The 18,508-nt window shown below is 41.1% G+C and overlaps 1 protein-coding gene across 4 annotated transcripts; it reads left to right on the forward strand.

Annotated features, from left to right (window-relative positions):
* The first annotated feature begins 65 nt into the window (after window positions 1-65).
* LOC134677424 (zinc finger protein 778-like) lies at window positions 66-16,771 on the forward strand. 4 transcript variants are annotated; one of them, XM_063535886.1, is made up of 9 exons: window positions 66-402; window positions 767-868; window positions 959-1,110; window positions 1,614-1,743; window positions 7,783-7,903; window positions 8,831-9,017; window positions 12,294-12,407; window positions 14,277-14,364; window positions 14,918-16,771. In XM_063535886.1, exons 2-9 carry the CDS (start codon window positions 784-786, stop codon window positions 15,268-15,270), a joined length of 1,230 nt encoding a protein of 409 aa, XP_063391956.1. In that variant the 5' UTR covers window positions 66-402; window positions 767-783; the 3' UTR covers window positions 15,271-16,771. The 4 variants fall into 4 exon arrangements, with proteins under 4 accessions (XP_063391956.1, XP_063391957.1, XP_063391954.1 ...); XM_063535887.1 differs by having other exon boundaries at window positions 67-402; window positions 767-861; window positions 955-1,110; XM_063535884.1 differs by lacking the exon at window positions 66-402 and adding an exon at window positions 427-648.
* The last annotated feature ends 1,737 nt before the right edge of the window (window positions 16,772-18,508 follow it).

An 18,508-nucleotide genomic window follows, 5' to 3' on the forward strand; every position in this document is an offset into this window, starting at 1 on the left:
TGACTAATTTTAAATTTTAATAGTTTTAGGCATCTTTGATAAAATAGGAAGTGTATATGTGAAGATAAAAATAGTTCAAGCGGACAATGGAAACCCACGCTTATCTGACGTAACTGCGTCACCCAGCCACGAAATGGCGTCTCTTTTCGTTTATTGAGCCACGCCATATTGGCGCATTAGAATCTTTTCTGGGATATTTCGTGCAAATACATCAAATACTACGTATTTTCATACAAAAATAGTTTTAGCCGCTAAACGTCAGTGTATTTTGACATTGTTGTGAATCGCCATTAAGTTTTTTTTTTAATTTTTACTTTTTCTATTTTTGATTTCTTTTTTTTTAATTAAAAAAAAACAAACGCCAATCTATTCCGACAAGCTTTGGACTTCTACTTTTACGAGGTAAATTCAATGGTTTCTTTGGTATTATGATTACAAATCGTCCTTTTGTCCGTAAACTTATTTAAATAAGTGAATTTTCTTTAGGTTACTTGCACGAATCGATAAAAGTTTTACTTTTTTCTGCGTCTTTGCCTCCACGCCCATGCATTTGTAAATAAAAAATAATATTTGTCAATTGCTTGTTCCCGCTGGTTTTTCGAATATTTATTTGGATTTTGTATTTTACATTTACAATGATAGTATCATGTAAGTTTCTTATCATATTATTTATGTGACAGCAGATTAACAATCTAATTCACCTTTATGCAGTATCGAGAAGCTTTAGATCGTGGTCATTTGGTAATGTTATGTTCTATCATTACAGACCCCTTTGCGACAAGCATGTCTAGTTTAGCTAACCAGCAGAAGACCATTCGGCTGGTTAACGTTGTGCCAGCTCCCAAAATCACTAAGATAAAGGTAAGAAGTACGAAATTCTCTTCCCTTTTCCTACCAAATAGAACTGAACTGACTACTAGAACTCGTTCCTAAAACTTCACTTCTTTTTTGCAGAAAGAGGTAGTGGAGGATGAGGAAGACACAGTTTGCTGCCGGCTGTGTGGCAAGTCGTTTGCCAATGAGCGAGCGCTGGGAAACCATGCGCGTATGGAGCATATTGACGCGTACGCCAGTGGGGACCCAAAAGTGTGGACACAGGAACTCTTTGCTGTGAGTTTTCGTTTTTAACTGACTATGGGCACAGAATAATTAATAGTACTACGGTACAGAAAGGAAACTTCCTACAAAAACGAAGTTTGACAGCGGTTCAGGGTCGAATCATGCTGTCTGTTTCTAATATATGGCACTATCCCTTTCGGCTATTTAGGGTTGTCAAAAATCAAGTGATTATCTTATCTGTGGTCGTGCACGCAAAAGGAAGTCAAGTGGTGTCAACCGTAATAATTGCTTGGAGCATTGCTGAGCCAAGCGGAGCCGAGTTTGACCGAATTCAGGACTTTCGCACCCCTGCTATGAGAAGTGTAGTATAATTAGCAGTCCACTACAGTGTGTTCCTCTGTAGTCTTAAGACTAGAGTTGATTTTGATGGATGAGGTATGTGGGTGGCATAGACTAAATTTTAAAGGACATCGATAGAGCAAATTTTGCTTTTAAAGCATAAATCTGTATGCTGTGCCTATAAGCTATATTTACATTTTTTTTAAATATTGCAGGGCAAGAAAGCTCGCATTGCAGCGGAGAACCAGCTTATCCAGCAACGCACGGAGCAGATGCTGTCCGTCATGGAGCCCACTAGCCTCACTAGTCTCGCCTCGTCAGATGTCAGCTACATCATTATCAAAGGTCAGTAAATTACAGCGCATTAACACTTTCGCAACCGGGCAAAAAACGGCGCACTACCCCAGAAACCTGGGCGGGTTGCCCGGCATCTGAACAAACATTACGAATGCCTACCAGGCGGGCTCTCGGTAGTCAAAGTGTTAAACTGTAATGTGCTTGTTTCCTATTAGGCCACTGGTAAATTAATAATGGTGGACCGATGACATAGTAGAGGTTGCAGGAAAAGATTGGATGTACAATGCCAAACACAGACATTTATGGAAGAAATGGGAGGAGGCCTTTACCCAAACGTGATCCATACCTCATGAATGGAGGAAAACCAACTACAGCATAAAAACATTTTAACAGAAACTAATTAAACTGTATGAGTTATGGAAATAAAGAGGCTATAATAATAATAATAAATTAATAATTATATTAATCATCATCATCATCATCATCATCACCAGAGCTTACAGATTAACCCCTTACTGATAAAACTTAAGGGCTAGATTTAGTTAAATTATGTTTTCCCCTTTCTTACAAATACTTGTGTTAACATGTGTGAAAGATATGAGTTTATAGCCAATATAACTAACCAGTCTGTGCGGAAAGAGAAGAGTCCAAGGCTGCGTAGCCAACATGCCAATCAGTTACGCTCCGTAGCGATCGAAACGCAACTGTCACTGTCGCAGTAATATGGAAGAGTGATAGAGAGACACAGCGATTCGATGGCGAAGCGATAGCGATTGTCACCTTGGCTAGGCCGGCTGGAATGTATTGGGCCCCATACAATTGACTCTTCTCTTTCCGCACAGACTGTAGCATGAGTTGAGTTCGCATGCGCGACTCCATACATTTAGCGCGACTTCAAGTGTACACTCGCGCACGAGAACCTAACTTATGCTAGTTTGTCAGATTAGCAAGTATTGTTGGTATGTGTTTTGAGGGTTCCGTTCCCAAGGGGTAAAAAAGGGACCTTCCTAGTAGCATTTTCGTTGGGGCCCACGGTGCCAACGGTAGGGAAAACGTTGGGATGAGGTTCGTTCCGTAGCCAACATTAATTTTGTATTGGCCCACCATCGCATTTACCAACATTTGCTGTGGCACAGATGCCCAACAATGGGCCTTTGTGTATTTTGGTACCGTTGGCTAAACAACGATAATATTCGTTGGCCCAATGATGACATATATCGCATTTACCAACATTGGCAGTGGCAGTGATGCCCAACAATGGGCCTTTGTGTATTTTGCTACCGTTCGGTAAACAACGATAACATTCGTTGGCCCAATGGTGACGAAACCGCATTTACCAACTTTGGCTGTGGCACGGATGCCCAACAATGGGCCTTTGTGTATTTTGGTAACGTTGGCTAGTCAACGATATCATCCGATGGCCCAATGATGACAAATATCGCATTTACCAACATTGGCTGTGGCACTGATGCCCAACAATGGGCCTTTGTTTATTTTGGTAACGTTGGCTAATCGACGATATCATCCGATGGCCCAATGACGACAAATATCGCATTTACCAACATTGGCTGTAGCATTGATGCCCAACAACGGGCCTTTGTTTATTTTGGTAACGTTGGCTAATCAACGATATCATCCGATGGCCCAATGACGAAAAATATCGCATTTACCAACATTGGCTGTAGCATTGATGCCCAACAACGGGCCTTTGTTTATTTTGGTAACGTTGGCTAGTCAACGATATCATCCGATGGCCCAATGACGACAAATATCGCATTTACCAACATTGACTGTAGCATTGATGCCCAACAATGGGCCTTTGTGTATTTTGGTAACGTTGGCTAATCAACGATATCATCCGATGGCCCAATGATGAAAAATATCGCATTTACCAACATTGGCTGTAGCATTGATGCCCAACAACGGGCCTTTGTTTATTTTTGTAACGTTGGCTAATCAACGATATCATCCGATGGCCCAATGACGAAAAATATCGCATTTACCAACATTGACTGTAGCATTGATGCCCAACAATGGGCCTTTGTGTATTTTGGTAACGTTGGCTAATCAACGATATCATCCGATGGCCCAATGATGAAAAATATCGCATTTACCAACATTGGCTGTGGCACTGATGCCCAACAGTGGGCCTTTGTTTATTTTGGTAACGTTGGCTAATCAACGATATCATCCGATGGCCCAATGACGACAAATATTGCATTTACCAACATTGGCTGTAGCATTGATGCCCAACAATGGGCCTTTGTGTATTTTGGTAACGTTGGCTAATCAACGAATCCTCCGATGGCCCAATGATGACAAATATCGCATTTACCAACATTGGCTGTGGCACTGATGCCCAACAATGGGCCTTTGTTTATTTTGGTAACGTTGGCTAATCAACGATATCATACGATGGCCCAATGACGACAAACATCGCATTTACCAACATTGGCTGTAGCATTGAGGCTCAACAATGGGCCTTTGTGTATTTTGCTACCGTTCGCTAATCAACGATAACATTCGTTGGCCCAATGGTGACGAATACCGCATTTACCAACATTGGCTGTAGCACGGATGCCCAACAATGGGCCTTTGTGTATTTTGGTAACGTTGGCTAGTCAAAGATATCATCCGATGGCCCAATGATGACAAATATCGTATTTACCAACATTGGCTGTGGCACTGACGCCTAACAATGGGCCTTTGTGTATTTTGGTACCGATGGCTAAACAACGATAACATTCGTTGGCCCAGTGAGCACAAATATCGCATTTACCAACATTGGCTGTGGTACTGATGCCCAACAATACCAGTTGAGTTTGCTTGTGGCGTCACTAGATGGCGTTACTGTCTCCAAACATCGAAATTATAGTTATTTTCTCGATTATTCCGGATATAATCATAATATTTTTTAAAAGTAACTTATAAATCTAATAGCTATAACTATAAAATTTATACATAAATTAAAAAAATTGTATTTTACCAACATTTTCTCAATTTAAATCTCAAAAAACATAAATCTCGCTTACGAAGTTTCGAAGTGCGGTTAGTATATATACGAATTAGAGTGTATAGTAAGTGTACTTGCTTCGGCAGTACATATACTAAAATTGGAACGATACAGAGAAGATTAACAACAACTGCTGCCTAGGGCCTTCATGTGGATACAACCAATGCCTACCGTAGTGTAATTGTAATATTTATCAGCAAAGGCCCAACGTCGTATTACACAACCACTTACTTGGACGCAGTTTAGCGTAAAAGATCCATCCTCTAAAATTTGTCATTTAAATGAATGTCTTTTCCGTTTGACCTAAAGTTCAAATTTTACTAACAGATTTTTGTGGATTGGATCTTTTACCCTAAACTACGTCCACTTAACTATAGGAATCGTAAACAAAAGCCCATTACATAATTAGACTGTAGGCACACTATAAATTACACAACTATTTACCTACGGTAGTATTGTAAGAATCCTACACAAGGCCCAACGTTAAAGTTACAATGTTGGCCCTTTGTGGGACAAGCTGTGTTGGGCCTTCAACCTGGTGCACGACTACCTACCGACCTACCTGACTTGCCGTTGGGTAATTGTTGAATTTGCAAACAGAAGAACAACGAAAGAATTGCCCTTTTTTATTTTTTTGCAGTTGGCCCTACAGCAAGCCATACGGCCAAATGTAACAATTAACCAACCATCAAAGAAATGTGTATAGGCCCATCCACGGCCCAACCAAAACCACCACCGTTGAATAATTGTATGATTTATTTAAATAAGCCCAACGAAAAAATTACTCTAATGGCCCTCTGTTGGGAATCTTCGGGAGGGCCTTTGTCGAGGGCCCTCCAGCAAATCGTACGGCCAAATGTAACAATTTACCAACCATCAAACAAATGTGTATAGGCCCAACCAAAACCACCACCGTTGAATAATTGTATGATTTATTTAAATAGGCCCAACGAAAAAAATACTCTAAGGACTGTTCAGTTTACTAAGCGGACACTCTTACACCTCTTTTAATCGGCGAATTTAAAATCAATTGACGTACAGCTCATAACAATATAATTAACAATCCCTTATTTATCAATTGCTACATATTTGTTCCCATAATAGTCAAATATTTTTCCCGAAGGACCGAACAAATTTGGAACATAGCAAGTTAGTTCTGCAATTAGGATGCACAGGCTAGTATTCACTGCGAAAAATCGTAAATATGTACAAATTTTCCAAGTTAAACGTGAATAAAATAATTAAAACATTTGGAGAGCATCATATGCTTGAAGATTTTACAAAATCCCGGCACAGAAGCGGCCCGGCCAATCCAGAAACAAAAGTATTGTCATGCGGCTGTTAAAATCAATAAATTACTTATCGGTTCGCGAAATTCCTAAGACAGCAGGCGTTAGAGTAGGCACAGATTAAAATATACGAAGTATGTACAATAAATGGACCCATAGAAAGAAAAAAATGGACAAAAGAATTACAGAGCAGCGAAAGCAATCGAAAAAAAGAAGCGTCAAACTGTACTACATTTTACATTAAGATAAATTTCGTAGCATTTTAATGGACAACGGAAAATGCGTAAAATGTTGCTGTAGTACGTTACCAATGGCCCTGATGCTACCATGCCGTTGTAGAAGATCATATATTCGACGAGGAGAGTAACATCAAAATTGACCAATTCATGAAGAAAGTCCTTGTCTGGCAGGCAATTGGTTCCTGTGGCCTTAAAAAGTTTGTTCTATTTTGCGACATGAACTTTGGTTGCGACATTTACAGAAAATAATGCATCTAATAACGAAAACTTTCCGTCTATCAGACGCATAATGTCACCTCTTCATTTCGGCCTGATTTGGCAAGTGCCCACTATGCTGGTCAGAAAGTGAAGCTACTGAATTTGAAAAACATTGATTTCGTTCAAAAACAAGTCAACTCATCTAATTGCCCGGAGCTCCACTCCATCGAGTGGCACTAGACTAATGTGAAGATGCACTTAAAAAAGGGTAGATGAGAAGCTAAAACATTGAAAGAATTCAAACGAATGTTGTTTACAACTTGTCAAAAAGTGTCAAAAATTGATGTGCAAGCACTTGAACGGCGCAACCGTGTAAAAGTACGAAAATCTTACCGATGTTATTATATTATACTATATTTACATTAAAATGTTTTGCGTTGGTTTCCGTTTTTATTATATTTATCTAAATAAAGCGATTCCAGAATTAGAAAAATGTAATTTATACTTTTTTGTGTGTCCGCTTAATAAAATGAACAGTCCTTAATGGCCCTCTGTTGGGAATCTTCAGGAGGGCCTCTGTCGAGGGCCCTCCAGCAAATCGTACGGCCAAATATAACGGTTGCCCAACTAATACGTAAACAAACGCCCAACAAAATCCCTACAAGAAAATGCTAATTACTAAGACTCCACTGTCCCTCTGTCTGTCTGTCCATTACCAGGCTGCATTTCATGTGATAGACAGTTGAAATTTTCACTGATGATGATATTTCTGTTGCCGCTGTAACAAATACTAAAAAGTACGGAACCCTCGGTGGGCGAGTCGTCGGACTTGTCCAGTTTTTTTTTTCATCTTTGTATATCCATTGTACAGTCAGCAGCAGAAGTTGCTAAGCGGGCCAGGGGCACAAAATGATCTTGATGCAATATCATTGTAAAGAGAATAAAGCAGGCCACTGACGAGCCTTTCAAATGGATGCCGTTACAATGGATTCATCCAAATGGACGGCATCCTAATATTAAACATTGAACGTTTTTGACATTCACGGACCGATTTTGTATTGCAGCCACGCTATTTGGACTGTCGGAAGGCTCGTCAGTGGCCACCTTAAGAGTGTGTCAAGGTAATTTTGAACACCTCGCCCGCTTAGCAACTTCTGCTGCTGACTGTATATTCAATTCAATTCTTTATTGATAAAAATTAAATTTTAATTTTATCTTTTTATTATTATTACGAATGGGCTTACTCACGGCCACAGACTAGCCGAGGCGTAGACGTGGCCTACGATGGAGCGAGCTCGCCCAGAAGGTGCCTGTTCACTCTTGACTTTTTTTATTCTTTTCATAACAGCGGAAGACCAGGAGGTCCAGGAGCTAGCGGAGACTGCCACCGTCACCAAGCGGCGGAAGGTCGAGAAGGCCAAGGAAAAGGTGGTGGTGATGAGGAAGGAGAAGGAAGCGCAGCCCATCACGTGAGTCCTACGTATTACATGTTATTCTATTGAACGTAGGGTTACCAGATACAGATGTAGAATTTCCTGACAAAAATCCCTGATTTATTCCGAATATTTTTCCTGACATTCATATTTTTAACGACGATGACGACGGGGGGGGGGGGGGGGGTGTCTAGCCTAAATTAACCTTTCAAGTAGTGGCATACGTCATTTTTGAGTTACTAGAATTTCGATATTATTTTAATTATTCAAATTTCAAATTTAAATGACGTGCGTAAATTGGTGTGCTACTCTGCAGCGGTCGCGCGAGGCCGTTTCTGGCACTTGAAGAGAATTTGTAACATCCCATAATTTTTTCTCTTGGATGGATGGATGGATTTGTATTAATATAAGTACATAAAACGGTACTTGATAAAAAAATCTATCGATTCAAAAAATTCCTGACATTTTCGTGTTCCGTCCCCATTCCTGACAAAAGGCCAAAATTCCTGACATGCCAGGAAATATCCTGTCATCTGGTAACCCTAATTGAAAGGGCCTTGAGTTGCAAGGAAATTTGGTTGGCCGGCCGAAGTATTCACCTATAGACCTCGGCAATCAAGGGTTTTCCTCGTATAAGCTCTTATGTGGCTGGCCGGGCCAAACTTGTTCTTAAAGACCCTTTCACATTCGCGGTAGTAGAGTTGACCGGCCGAGTACACGTAGAGGGCTTAGGACTTTTCTTTTCTACTAAGATAGGCTAGTAGGTAGTAGCAGATAAATTTTAGGTTAGGGGTCGTCCAGAAATCATGTGATCATGTTTGGCCTATTTTTGACCCCCCCTCTCTGTTGATGATTTCAAGCCCACTTTGAAGAAATAAATTACACGTGATATTTTCTCTGACCCCCCCCTCCTATCGTGATCATTCGTGATATTTTTCTTAATCTCAAACTTTTGTTCTCCAGTGGTCCATTCGAGTGCCTCCAGCCGTCGGCGACCATAGCGGGCGGCACGTGTCACCAGATCTTCTTCTCGTGCTGCGAGTACTCGGCGCACCACCGCGACGAGCACACCCGCCGCCGCAAGGGGGTCCGCTGCCAGGTCTGCGAGGCTCCGCTGACGCCCGCACACAGCGCGCCTCATGTCTGCCAGGTACATTGTTCCAGTGGTCCACAAGAGTGCCTCCAACCGTCTGTGACCATCGCACACCCGCCGCCGCAAGGGGGTCCGCTGCCAGGTCTGCGAGGCTCCGCTGACGCCCGCACACAGCGCGCCTCATGTCTGCCAGGTACATTGTTCCAGTGGTCCACAAGAGTGCCTCCAACCGTCTGTGACCATCGCACACCCGCCGCCGCAAGGGGGTCCGCTGCCAGGTCTGCGAGGCTCCGCTGACGCCCGCACACAGCGCGCCTCATGTCTGCCAGGTACATTGTTCCAGTGGTCCACAAGAGTGCCTCCAACCGTCTGTGACCATCGCACACCCGCCGCCGCAAGGGGGTCCGCTGCCAGGTCTGCGAGGCTCCGCTGACGCCCGCACACAGCGCGCCTCATGTCTGCCAGGTACATTGTTCCAGTGGTCCACAAGAGTGCCTCCAACCGTCTGTGACCATCGCACACCCGCCGCCGCAAGGGGGTCCGCTGCCAGGTCTGCGAGGCTCCGCTGACGCCCGCACACAGCGCGCCTCATGTCTGCCAGGTACATTGTTCCAGTGGTCCACAAGAGTGCCTCCAACCGTCTGTGACCATCGCACACCCGCCGCCGCAAGGGGGTCCGCTGCCAGGTCTGCGAGGCTCCGCTGACGCCCGCACACAGCGCGCCTCATGTCTGCCAGGTACATTGTTCCAGTGGTCCACAAGAGTGCCTCCAACCGTCTGTGACCATCGCACACCCGCCGCCGCAAGGGGGTCCGCTGCCAGGTCTGCGAGGCTCCGCTGACGCCCGCACACAGCGCGCCTCATGTCTGCCAGTTACATTGTTCCAGTGGTCCACAAGAGTGCCTCCAACCGTCTGTGACCATCGCACACCCGCCGCCGCAAGGGGGTCCGCTGCCAGGTCTGCGAGGCTCCGTTGACGCCCGCACACAGCGCGCCTCATGTCTGCCAGTTACATTGTTCCAGTGGTCCATTCGAGTGCCTCCAACTAGGAATCCTCTAGACCGAGTTTAGAGCAATTATTTCATGAAACCTATGCTGCCAAATATACTGGGGTGCGGGGGACGAGGTGAGCGAGGTCCCGTGCCGTGATTGGTCCGTTCAAAGACACGGACGTCACACAAAGACACTTTCGACTTGATTATGGAGTAAAACTACCGTATGCGTGGCAGAGGGGGTAGAGCTACTATGCTCAGTCTGGAGGAAATTTAATAGACAAAAAAAATTATTAACAGCTAATCGCCACTTGCACCATCACACTAACCCGGGGTTAACCGGTTAAGCCTGGAGCACAGAATAAATAATAGTACTACATAGGTACAGAAGACTCACTCTCTAACAAAACGCGTCTGTTACGATCAGGGCAGATATGACCGCTAGGTGGCGACAGCGCCACGCGCGGCTTATGGCTAGCCACCAAAATTGGTGTGCGACGGATGTACTTATAGCTACCTGTAGCAAAGCGACGAAATCGCGGAGTGAGCCACGCCTGCCTGGAGTTACTATGGTTAGCAGTACAATTTGACACCGGATTAACGGTTTAACGGGTTAGCCCCGGGTTAGTAAATGGTGCAAGTGGCTCTGAAAAGACCAATAGAACGTCATGATCATCAACAAAACGTCACATTTTATCAAAGTAGGGTAATTCGCCAGTAATTGGCCAATTTTAGTAACTGGCCGCCCTAAACTAAAAATGAATTCTATTCACCTATAAACAGAATTAATAATATTTATATTATTTTATTATGTAGGTATATATCGTTGTCTGAGTACCCAAAACACAAGCCTTCTTGAGCTTACCGTGGGGCTTATAGTTCGTTTTTTTTTTAGCATTAGAAAGAAGTTGCAAGAAGGTAAGCGATCTTGACATGTCTTTTTATTGAAAACGCTTTTTAAAAATCAAAAACTATTACTTATGAAAGCAAAATAATATACATGATCGTATTAGATTCATGATTGTTACATATTTGCCGTAACTTATTTTTAAAATGTGTTTTTCAATTAAAAAACACAAAGACCTTATTTCTAATGCTAAAAAAAACGAACTACAGTCAATTTGTGTAAAAATGTCCGTTAACCCTTTCCCAGGCCGCACCAATCTACAAAGTTTTCCCGAAAAATCTAAATATATTCCAATTAATCCAGCTTTGATGATTCATTTGAAGACAAGTCAAATTTCCTGAAAGTACAATCTAATTTAAATCTTAAATCTTAATGCTAAAGTTGAAATTCTATTGGCGCGTATGTGGTCGATAAATCGTAGTATGCAATGCATGTAAAAGGAATAATATTACAAGCTTTTATTTAGTTTCACCTGACCGTTGTCTGTCTGTGTGTAATCAAATGTTGCAAGTTAAATTTGATCCACTTCCCGGTTTCCGATTGAGCTGAAATTTTGCATACATACGTAAGTCGGGTGACAATGCAATATTATGGTATCATCGAGCTGATCTGATGATGGAGGCCGGAGGTGGCCATGGGAACTCTGTGATAAAACAACGAAACCTGGTTTTTAGAATTGGCTCGATGAGTATTAGTTGTCTGTCGTAAGAAAAGTACAGTCAGCGATAAAAGCTTGTACCAAAAATAAAATTTGCCAAAAAGTTATTATTTAGTTTCACCTGACCGTTGTCTGTCTGTGTGTAATCAAATCTTGCAAGTTAAATTTGATCCACTTCCCGGTTTCCGATTGAGCTGAAATTTTGCATGCATACGTAAGTCGGGTGACAATGCAATATTATGGTATCATCGAGCTGATCTGATGATGGAGACAGGACTGACAGGAGGTGGCCATAGGAACTCTGTGATGAAACAATGCAACGTAATTGTGTTAGGGGTTTTTAGAATTGGCTCGATGAGTATTAGTTGTCTGTCGTAAGAAAAGTACAGTCAGCGATAAAAGCTTGTACCGAAAATGAAATTTTTGCCAAAAAGTTATTATTTAGTTTCACCTGTCCGTTGTCTGTCTGTGTGTAATCAAATCTTGCATGTTAAATTTGATCCACTTCCCGGTTTCCGATTGAGCTGAAATTTTGCAAACATACGTAAGTCGGGTGACAATGCAATATTATGGTGTCATCGAGCTGATCTGATGATGGAGACCTGAGGTGGCCATAGGAACTCTGTGATAAAACAACGAAACCTAATTGTGTTTGGGGTTTTTCGAATTGACTCGATGAGTATTAGTTGCCTGTGGAAAAAAAAAGTACAGTCGGCGATAAAGCTTGTACCAAAAATGAAATTTTCGCCAAAAACTTATTTATTTATTGATGGCAGGTGTGCGGGCAGGGCTTCGAGACGATAGACGAGCTGACCGACCACACTAACTCTGCGCACGTCAAGCTCAAGCCATACGAGTGCAGCGTGTGCCACAAGCGGTTTACTCAACAGGTTAGTACATTCATTACATACATACATACATACATACAATCACGCCTATTTCCCGGAGGGGTAGGCAGAGACCACGGATTTCCACTTGCTACGATCTTGACATACTTCTTTCGCTTCCTTTCATAACATTCCTCATACACGCTCGCCGGTTTAGGGTGCTCTTGACCTGGCCTTTCTTCAGGATTTCCCCGATCTGATCAGAGAAAGTCCGCCGAGGTCTACCCCTTCCAACTCCCACTTCAACTTCTCCCTTATACACTCTCTTTGTTAGCCTTCTTTCACTCATTCTTTTCACATTCATTAATTTTATTATGGTTTATATCTGGGAGACCGAGCTTTGCTCGGAAATCCTAAGAAAACTCAAAAATGCGCGTTTTTCCAGAGATAAGACCTAGTTAGAACGATATATCGCACCCGAAAACTTCCATATAGCAAATTTCATTTCAATAGAACCGATTTCGAGATCCACAAAATATATAAATATTTATACATTATATAGAGTCACCTGTACGAGTAATAATATGTTACATAACGAAGAATGGGTCCCAAACTGCATGCTTCCTGCATGTTGTAAACATATTATTATTTTTTTAATAATAGTAAAATGACTACATGTTGATGAAATGTATTCAGATGCAAATCTTAGGCTCTGTAGCGAACGAGACGCCAATGTCTCTGTCGCACTAATATGGAAGAGTGATAGAGAGAGATAACTATGCTACGGAGTGTAAACGCTTGGTACGTTGGTTAGGCGCCCTGGCGGTCTAGCATGAGTTGCGTTCCCGCGCGCGGCTCCATACATCGCGCGAGAACGCAAATTATAACCGCCTGGCCCCAATTTCACCACGGTGACAGGTGTGACAATTCGACAAATCTCACTGTTGCTGACGTCATAGGCATCAATGGGCTACGGTTACCGCTTACCATCGGGCGGGCCTTATTCCTGTTTGTCACCATCATTGTATTGTTTAAAAAAACTTTATTATTTCGGCAAAAAACAGGTATTTCTCTTGCGATGTTTATGATGATAATGATGACAATTGTCACAAGATTTCAAAGAACTTTCGGTAATTCTCGACAGCAAATGAGTTCTGTGTCGGAATTTCATGAAAATTGTCGTGTTTCTTGTGAGTCATTAGCTTCGCAAAATAAGTACTTATTAACTGGCGATATAGTGGATTTTTTTAAATTAACATGTTGGTGGCAAACAAGCACACCGCCCGTCTGATGGTAAGCGGTCACCGTAGCCTATGGAGGCCTGTGACGTCAGTAACAGTGATGTCGACAATTGTCGCACCTGTCACGTTGGTGAAACAGGGGCCTGGTGTCCTAACTTGTAACAAATGTTTTCTATCGATCTAGTTTACAGTAGATTGTGGTGTTGCGGATTTGTTTTCGCATCATCTTATTGATAAATCTATTGGAATTTCCTAGAATCCTCACAACACAGGCTGGTTCGTTTTTTTTAGCATTAGAAATAAGGTAAACAATCTTGATGTGTCTTTTAATTGAAAAACACATTTTAAAAATAAGTTACGGCAAATATGTAACAATTATGAATCTAATACGATCATTTATATTCTTCTGCTTTCATAAATGATAGTTACTGATTTTTAATAAGCGTTTTTCAATTAAAAGACATGCCAAAATCGCTTACCTTCTTCCAAGTTCTTTATAATGCTAAAATAAACGAACTATAGTGTGAGGGCTACTGCAAACCAAATTGTAATATTTTAAGTGAAACTGTTTTGTTAAGCCTATGTGTCATCTATGCCTGGTAACGAAATAAAATTTTTGTATTTTTTTTTTGTAACTTGTAACAAAGTTTGTTATCCATCTAGTTAACGGTGAATGGTTGTGTTGTTGCAGGGCGGGGTGCAGCAGCACATGCGGATGCACACGGGCGACCGCCCCTTCCCCTGCACCTTCTGCCCTAAAGCCTTCACACAGAAATCAGGTAAATGCATAATAAGCTTAGAATAAATTTAAAAGTGGAAAAATTGCTGTCTTGGGTGAGGCTTGAACTCACGGCCTCTGGATCGATACTCCAGCGCTCTGCCATCTGAGCCACCAAGACCTCATCCCTAGCAAGCAAATCTTTCCACCATATTATAGGTCAAGGGGACCCTTAGCGACATCTACCGCAAGAGTGTTACACTTCTTAAACGGCTACCGGAGCTCCAAGTCAACTCCGAACTCCGAGTGGAACTCCGGTAGCCGTTTAAGATTTTAGATAATTTAAAGTAGTTAAAATTGCTTTAGTTATTTAGATAGAATTTACCTTATACCTAAAGCATTAACACAGAAATCAGGTAAATTCTATCTAAATAACTAACGCAATTTTGACTACTTTTATTTTCCAGGCACTCGCCATCAGATATATCAGAGCGGCCGAGGTCCTCACAAATATCTGTCAAAACGTTAGATGGCGTGTACAGATATTTTTGAGCATCGGCCGCGCGACTGTACACTTGTTAGCACCAAATTTAGCTATACACCTTTGTTTCCAGGCCTAGACCAGCACCTCAGAATCCACACAAAAGTGAAACCCTACCGCTGTGTGATATGCGACAAGAAATTCTGCCAATCCGTCCACCTGAAGCAACACATGCGCACGCACACCCACGTCGCGCCGTTCCAGTGCGCCATCTGCCAGAAACGGTTCAAACAATCCAGCCATCTCAACTACCACCTCAGGGCGCACAACGCCAACGCGGACAAGGAGTTCTACGTCGGCGAGAAGGAGGTTGTTGAGGTGGAGATATCGCAAGATGTCGCCATGTACGCGGAGCAGAATGACACGTATATAGTTGGGGACACGTGGGGACAGGAACACGACCGGGAACAGGAACAGGAGACTTAGTGGATTTGAGTTTTAACAAAGAGAATTTGAAATACGACAGTTACTGTCATGGTAAATTATGTAGCTACAGTACATTTTCTGCCATCTATCGGCAGACAATTAAAACTGTTAGAACGCCATTTGATTTTGATCATTATTCTTTCACTGATATGTGTTAACTTGTTATATTAACGCCATCTACTCGAGAGTAGGCTGAAGGTTATGGCGCCATCGTTCGAAAAGATTGCCGGCTCGATTCGGGAAATGAATTAGATTTCTACTAGACTTCAACAAGTTACGATATGGATAATTTAAAGATATTTGTAAGATAGACATGTCAAATTTGACGTTTCCGCGATTCCGGAGGTCCTCTTGAACGATTTCGACAAGTTATGACTTAGATATCCAAGTCACATCTAGTCGATATCTAACGTAGATCTAGTTGATCTCTAAATCGTCTCTAGATCTTGTGATTATCTCGAAATCCGAATAGGCCTGTGCACCATACCTTTGACCTACAGTCGGTATAATCTGTCGAAAGATGGCGGTAAATTTACAGTCGCTACATAATTTATTTTGACAAAACGTCTCTATGAACACTATAAACTCAATTCTCTTCGGTTTTAAATTCGTATCTGTGTTACAGTTGATTACTGATTGGAGTGTGGAAGCTCTATAATGGTGTTAACCCTTTGAACGTCACGCGTTATTGTGAACTTAGTCGGAATGCACGAAGGTTGATATTCGGATGTAGCCGCGCGTCATTTAACGTCATTGGCCAAAAGGTATCTTGATAATTTACCCGATTCCCACCGGCTTGCCTGTTTTTGGACGTTTGAGCAGAGTTGTAAAGGAAATATGTAAGCCAAATTAGCACAGGCTTGCCTATGGATATGTTTGACGCGCCGCCACTGCGCCGAGAAAAAGAACTTGCTATATGTATGTACATACTTTATATATATGCAACATGATTTGTGAGCTTCAACCAATTTCGATTTTATTAGACAAAATTCTGTACATAGTATTTTTTCTGTAGTTAAAGTCTGTAAGTATCTTTAGGTATTGAAATAAAAGTAAACAAAATCTACCCTCAAATGGCTTCTTAAGCCATAAGGGTAGATGAGAACATGATCAAATAATGTAGGTTAAAGTCAGGTCGTTCAGTGACTGATCCAGGCGCTTTTGTATTTGGTTGGTTAACCAATAAATGTAATAACTACCCGAATATGCACAAATTATTCGTTTACTTTTATTTAAATACCTAAAGATACAGAGTATAGGTTTTGATTGGCGCATTATATAAACTATTGTTACCCTGTGGGTATTGTCTATAACCTAATAACTAGATGTTATAAATATCCTACTACAATATTGATCTCGCATGTAAAAATATACCTGTAGGTATTTTATTGTACACACTGTCATAGTATTTATGTGTGTGTGTACATTTTATATGTTTTTTTTAAGTACGCAATATGTAGAATATTTAAGGAATTGAATATATTGATGAATTTGTAATAAATTGTTTTATTTTGAAGGAAATTTTGGGTTACATTTATCATACACGTAGGTACAGTTAGAGGTAGGTACTTAGGTAATAGTCATTTACAATATAAGTGCGAAAAATAGGAAATACGCTTCGAGTAGCGAATTACCTATTCGCTCATACGATACATGTGCGAATAGGTAATTCGCGTTTTACAGTAGGTACATATGGTGCTTTAAATTTCCGACCTAGTTACGTAATGTTCTTATTATAACACCTGGTGTCGTAATATAGCATATTTCTAGGTACATATGGTGCTACTTTACAGCCCTAGGGCGGGATTAAGAACAAAACGTGCCTATGACAACAACGTACTGTAAAACGTTGTACAATTCACATGCGAAAAGATAATTCGCAACTCGTGTCGATTTGAAACACCTCCCTTCGATCGTCGTGTTTCAATTTATCCTACTTTTCGCACTTGTATCTACTATTACGTCGTGTCATAAGCCTTAACGCTTACAAGAATTCTTGGCGCTTTTTGTGGTCTTCACTGATCAAAGGGTACGCCGCCATTGACTTGATATAAAGTCAGTACATTTAGTGCCTTACACGCCACGACTTCATATCAAGTCGTGGTTTTGGTCAGGTTTGTTTACATGCAATTTTCGACATGGCGTTGATGACACTTATTTTATTGACGTGGCGGCAAAAAGGTTAAATAAAACAAGTATCTTCACATTTTATGTTTATTGTGTTGTTTGCACCTTTTATATACAAAAGTTCCTTATCCCACGCGTACAGACAGTCAAACGAGATATAATCTCTATGTATGCTAGGTTACAGTATTAGTTTCACTAGAAATGTAACACTTCCAATTTTAACTACATAACAGCACACAGAAATGTTAACCCTTTGATCGCCAAAGTAAACTGAAACACGCTGCTACAGCCCAATAGTTTCACGATAGGTGTGACGTTCAAAGGGTTAAAAAGAGGCGCTTCCAAAGTATAGCGATTTTTTGTGCGCCTTATTCTTATAATAATTAAATAAATAAATCAAAAGAAGGGGCACGTTTATGATTAACATACGAGTACATCAAATCGTGTCAAACATTTTCCAAAATATATTTATAGTCTGTCAAGCCATTTTCGTCAGTAGAAAAGAGCACCAAATTAAAAAAAAATTGGCGCGAAGGGTTAGCGTCCGTAGAAAATTTGAGTTTCGCGCCTTTTCTACTGACAATGTTGTTTGACCGGCTATAAATATCCAAATAAAACTGCTATAGTTTTCTCTTGTGTAATACTAGTGTTGCCGTTGCACCATTTCTAGTGAAACTATGCACATTTAATATTAATTTTGATATTAATACACGAACTAATTGACTACCGTAAACTCAGGTAACTATAACACAACTATGGTCCAGCTTAACGTTGATTATTGACGAGCGTTTTTGATTTGTACTTAGATATAATATACTAATGCTGAGCTTAGATATAATATACTAATGCTTTTTCTATATTAGATACTCAACTCAAATTATTTGAAAAATACTTATATATAATATTACTGGAACTTAAATTCGGACCTTGTAAGTTATGGACTAAAGTTACCTGAGTTTATGGTAAGTATGTGACAAAAGTCATGAAATAGTTATTATTTACGTTTATAAACATAAAGCGACATAATATACATTATAGATATATACGCCAGTGTCCACAGAGTCCATTTCAGAATATAACTAAGTATTTTTATTAAGCTACTTAACAACTT

Source organism: Cydia fagiglandana, chromosome 26 (assembly GCF_963556715.1).
Source record: "Cydia fagiglandana chromosome 26, ilCydFagi1.1, whole genome shotgun sequence".
Classification (NCBI taxonomy): domain Eukaryota; kingdom Metazoa; phylum Arthropoda; class Insecta; order Lepidoptera; family Tortricidae; genus Cydia; species Cydia fagiglandana.

Excerpts from the sequence above, each read along its gene's own strand:
- LOC134677424 (XM_063535884.1), top strand. Across the intron at positions 1,111-1,613 it reads GGACACAGGAACTCTTTGCT|GGCAAGAAAGCTCGCATTGC; the intron begins GTGAGTTTTCGT and ends TAAATATTGCAG. Across the intron at positions 7,904-8,830 it reads AAGGAAGCGCAGCCCATCAC|TGGTCCATTCGAGTGCCTCC; the intron begins GTGAGTCCTACG and ends TTTGTTCTCCAG.